At 38.6% G+C, this 5000-nt stretch overlaps 1 protein-coding gene across 1 annotated transcript in view; it reads right to left on the bottom strand.

Moving 5' to 3' along the window:
- LOC135226574 (serine/threonine-protein kinase 17A-like) overlaps positions 1-5000 on the bottom strand; it is a 113083-nt gene that overhangs the window by 107178 nt on the left and 905 nt on the right. Inside the window, exon 2 of the mRNA XM_064266259.1 lies at positions 4258-4702. Coding sequence (XP_064122329.1) covers positions 4258-4415 — 158 coding nt within the window. The 5' untranslated portion in view covers positions 4416-4702. The remainder of the gene's footprint in view (positions 1-4257; positions 4703-5000) is intronic.

The following is a 5000-nucleotide window of genomic DNA, read 5'->3' as shown; positions in this document are numbered from 1 at the left end:
AAATCGGCTTTCAGGATTGGCTAACAACAGCTTCCCTGTCTCTCCCGCGAAACAAGATTAATTGCTCTTTCATAAGTGCGAATAGTGAGTGACCTCGTTACTGCTGCTATCACCATCAATTGCACCAAACCGTAATCGTATATCCCGGAGCTTTAAAGGTGAGAGAGAGAGAGAGAGAGAGAGAGAGAGAGAGAGAGAGAGAGAGAGAGAGTTTTTGAACGGATCCCTTGTGTCCCGTTTTAATAACTCCGTAATTGGGTCTCGTTGCGACAGGAATCGTTTCCGTCCCATACAGATAAAAGAAGACCAGGGCGTAATAACATTGACCATCCCGGATGTCCATTACAGAGGATTCCCGTATGCTAATGACTACAACAACTGCTACTACTAGTACTATACTACAGTAGATCGGTTGGAATTTTCCTCTCTTCGTCCTTTCACAGGCGTTTCGCCAACGCTTTTCTCTTTCTCAAGCTTTCGCGTCGCCAGCAGGTGCGAATTTACTTATCTTGACAGGAGATTATTTCTACCATTATTCCTTCCTCGGTCTGTAGCGTTGGTGTCGGTAACTTTTCGTGTGAATCTAATTATCTTTTGTTTGTTTGTATGGTGTTTTTTAACGTTGCATGGAACCAGTATGGTTATTCAGCAAAGGGACCAACAGCTTTACGTGACTTCCGAACCACGTCGAGAGTGAACTTCTATCTCCAGACATACACATCTCTCACTCCTCAATGGGATGCCCGAGAATCGAACTCGCGGCCACCGAGGTGGCTGGCCAAGACCATAGCGGTCACGCCACTGAGGCGCTATTAAGTGGGGGTGTCCTCCCAGTCCTGTCTCTAGTCTTTCTGTGCCAACTTTCCGAGCGAATTCTGATCGTATCTCAATCAGACGAGATGCTCCCCGTTTCTTATTTAGATATGTCAAAAGGTTATCAGACATAGCTGTCACATCCCATCCGAACACAATCGAACGAATATGTTGATTAAAGAACTAATCCTCAACCGCAAGATAAGTTAAACACGTTTAGTGGTTTGTTTGGGTTCACTCCAACTAATTTAAACAAAATTATTTGATTAGACTTTTTTTGCAAGGTTCATGCATCCCTATTATATATGTATATGTATATATATATATATATATATATATATATATATATATATATATATATATATATATATATATATATATATATATAATATATGAAAATATGTTGTGATACTGAAATTCTCTTGTGTGATCTGTTACGTCAACATTTGCCTTTTATGCTTGGAATATTGTTTATGATACTGGAATTCTCTTGTGCGATCTGTTTCGACAGCAGTTGCCTTTTATATTTGGAATATTGTTTTTTTTTCACACAGCACACTATATGAAGGCAAATATTAGCATGACTTCCTGGTACATTATATTACGTAGGGCATCAAACATGAGGTATCGTTGACTGAAATGAATCAAATTTAAGTGCTGCAAATTACTGAATAGAGTAAGATATTCATTTAAATATACGTGTCGGATTCACGAAAGAATATTTAGGAAATGATTCATCCCAGTAATTTTTAGGGTATGAAACTTGTACTTCAAGTTATGTACTCTGGTGATACCTAGTTTTCTGTGCATCAGGCAATTCAGTGTTACATTGCAAGTACGAAGAATACTTCCGGCTCGGAAAAGTGTGCAAAACGAGCCTAGGATTGCGGTAATTGATAGATAGCCCTGGGGAGTTGAAAATTGCCCTTTCGAAGCAATCTAGTTTTTCTTTTCTGTTTCCCTCAGATGCTGTGTCAGGGTTTTTTTCGGGGATTTATCCAGTTTTGCGTTGAATACCGGTCTCATACGTGATATAACACGTAAAGTTCACCATTATTAAACGGCTTATGTTTTACTAGATGCTCCTTCTTGCTTGTACAGTTCGTACCTCTCTCTCATTTTCCTTCTTTTTATTATCTTTGTCTTCATTTTTATTATCTTTGTCTTTCATTTAAAACCTTTCTCGCGTTTTTCCTCTAATAATTATCTGTCTTTCATTTCAAACCTTTCTCTCGTTTATTTTTCTTCTCCTTCAATCAGTACCTCTCTCGTTTTTCCATTTTTTTTTATTTATCTTGTTTGTCGATTGATAACTTTCTCGTTTTTCCTTTTTTATTTTTCTTGTTTTTTCAGTTCATAACTTTCTCATTTTTCCTCCTTTCTATATTCTACTTGCTTCCTTCCTAATCTTCTTCTTCTCAGCTGCACCTCTCTTTCTTTCTCTCTCTCCAAGTAGAAGCCTCGTTCTCTCTTCGCTCCTCACTCTTTCTCCTTCCCTCAGTTCCTCTCTTTAGACCTGGACCCCGAGATTTTGCTTCCTTTGTGCCACGGGACTTTCCTCTTTCCACTGAGACTCACATAACCAGCTGGTCTCTTGGGCCCCTTTGTGACTGGGCTCAGTGCCGCTTGCATCAGACCTCTGAGAGAGTCTGATGCAAGCTTATGAAGAGAGGCCTCTGGAATGAATAACTGCTAGCCTCAACATTTATGCGATTGGTGCTGAATTTGGGTATTTGTGAGATATGCGCAACAGGTTCAAGGGTGAAGACAGGTGATTTAATTTGTACATAGTTGCGTTTATATGTGAAGCTGGAATGAAAAAAATTGCCAGTTTTTCCTGGGATTTGTAAAAGATACATTGAGGGCTCAGACATAATCGGTGTACGCTCATTTGAAACTTTTGGTACATACAAACACACACCTTTGCCTTTTCCCAATCGTTATTTTCTTTATGAGTGCCCATGTTTCTGCCACGTAAGTAGTTCAGGCCTCAAGTACCCCCATGTAAGTCTTGGCTTTCCCTGATAATGGAACAATTTTATTAACCAGTAATCTGGAACTCTGTCATTTCATCTATGTTGAAGGTATCATCCGTATTACTTTTCTCTCCGTTCTTGCTTCAATGTCCCAGTGTGGCCCAAAAGGTAAAAAAAAAAAGATGGTCCACCTTTTCCCAGACCTATCCATCCAAGTTTGCGGGGTTATCAATTCCTCTGTTTCCCAATTTACTCTTTTAGTACTTTTATCTCTTTATAATAATTAATAATTTATTTATACATACATACATACATACATACGCACGCATATATATGTATATATATTTCTACATACGTATGTATATATATATATATATATATATATATATATATATATATATATATATATATATATATATTATATAAAGATAAATGCCACGAAGGAAAAATAAACGAAGGAGTCTGCAATTTTTCCTTCGTGGCATTTATCTTTATTTATGGATTTATCACGTTCCTAACTTTCGTGATTCTGTTATACATATATTGATAGTATACATGTTTAATTACCTAAGTGCGGGATCCCCGCTATGAAAACTATTTACTGTATGTTAATGTCTCACATTGCGTACTATGAGTTAAAATCTAACTCTGCATATATTAATAGATTTTTTTTAGCAGGCAACATGTCACTGAAGTTCAGTAAAGCGTTATAATACATTACCAAAAACATAAATTGAAATATTTGTTTATGAAATATTTCAACTAACCAAATAACCAGGAAAATGTATCTAATCTTTGGGCTCAAAATAAATGTGCTTCTTTGGTCAGGAAAGAAGACTGCGTTGTACGGTATAGTGCTTTAGTAGATTAAACTGACTTTGGAAATCTGGTCAACATTTACCACAGCGCTTCCGTTTACTCTCGCCCACTTTCGCACGTTGGTGAAAAGGAAAAAGAAAAAGGAAAAGAGAGAGAAAAGAAGCGGAAAAAAAAAAGTTGGTGCACTGCAGAGGTACGGACGGTGAGGTTAGGGACGGAGCGGTGGGGGAGTGGAGTTGTTGGTGGGGGGAGGTAAAGGAATATTGGCTTTGTACGTACCATAGTCTGAGGTGGCAGATAGGTTGAATAGAATAGTAGAAAAGGTCAGTGTTCAAACTTCTCCTTGGCTCTGCTCATTTTCGTCTAGATTATTTGGTCTATTTTGGTAAGGCAGTTATTTCAGGATTCACCTTCAGTTCGTCAATCTCGTGGCTCTTTCTCTTTCACACAAAAGGTTCTGTGAAGTGGAAGCTTATTTCGCAAAATAATTCCCACATTTTGCATGAGAGCGAAGATAAACACAAATTAACAAGATAAGCAGACAGGAAAATTCTTGCTTCATGCCGGAAACGAGAGATTTACAAAATACACTTTTTTTTTCTTTCTTTCTTCCTTTTAGCATTGGCTTCGTTGGTATATGTACACTTACCTCGCAAACGGCGTCTGTTCCACTTCGTAGTGGTCGGTGATGGGGTCCTTCCGAATGAGACTCTCCAGGGCTTCCTTCGTCAGTTGCAGGAAGCCCTTGTGGTCGTCCAGGACAGCCACCCCGGGTCCCACTTGACCCCTGCCTTTGCACTCTTCCATGGGGGGTGGCTGCGTCTCTCCCTTCGTGGGTGGATGGAGGCAGGGGGGGATACAAGGGAGGAGGGAGAAGGGGTAGAATGGGTCCCTGGACGCAATCCTGAATTTCTTTGCGAAGGACGGCTTTTAAAAATGAAAATGAAATCGTTGATCGATTTCGCTGTTGCTGTTGTTAGTGTCTATGCGGGCGGGCGAGCGAGCACACAGCCAAACGACCTTGTGATTTTTTTTTTCCTGAAGAGTTTCTAAGGAAATCTGTTTTCAACTATTTTTTTAAAAATTTGCGAACACTGCAAATAAAAGATAGATGATTAATTATGCACATATACGAGTACACTATTTACATAGCCAAATAAATAATACCAAGAACGCAAGAAATTAAAAAAGTTCTAATAAAGTTCTGGGGTAAAAGACGACATCTAGGAAAAATTCCAGTAGATTCAAATAAACAAATAAGAGACGTAACTTTGACAGTTTAATGTGACAACACACCGAGTAAAGCACAAGCAAGAACTACAGTAAAGTAAGAAAAAAGAAAAAAAAAGTGGATTCCACAAAGTTTATATCGACCAAAAGTGGACGGACAAG

Source organism: Macrobrachium nipponense, chromosome 14, assembly GCF_015104395.2.
Source record: "Macrobrachium nipponense isolate FS-2020 chromosome 14, ASM1510439v2, whole genome shotgun sequence".
Classification (NCBI taxonomy): Eukaryota; Metazoa; Arthropoda; class Malacostraca; order Decapoda; family Palaemonidae; genus Macrobrachium; species Macrobrachium nipponense.
This window is presented reverse-complemented; position numbering and strand designations above follow the sequence as displayed.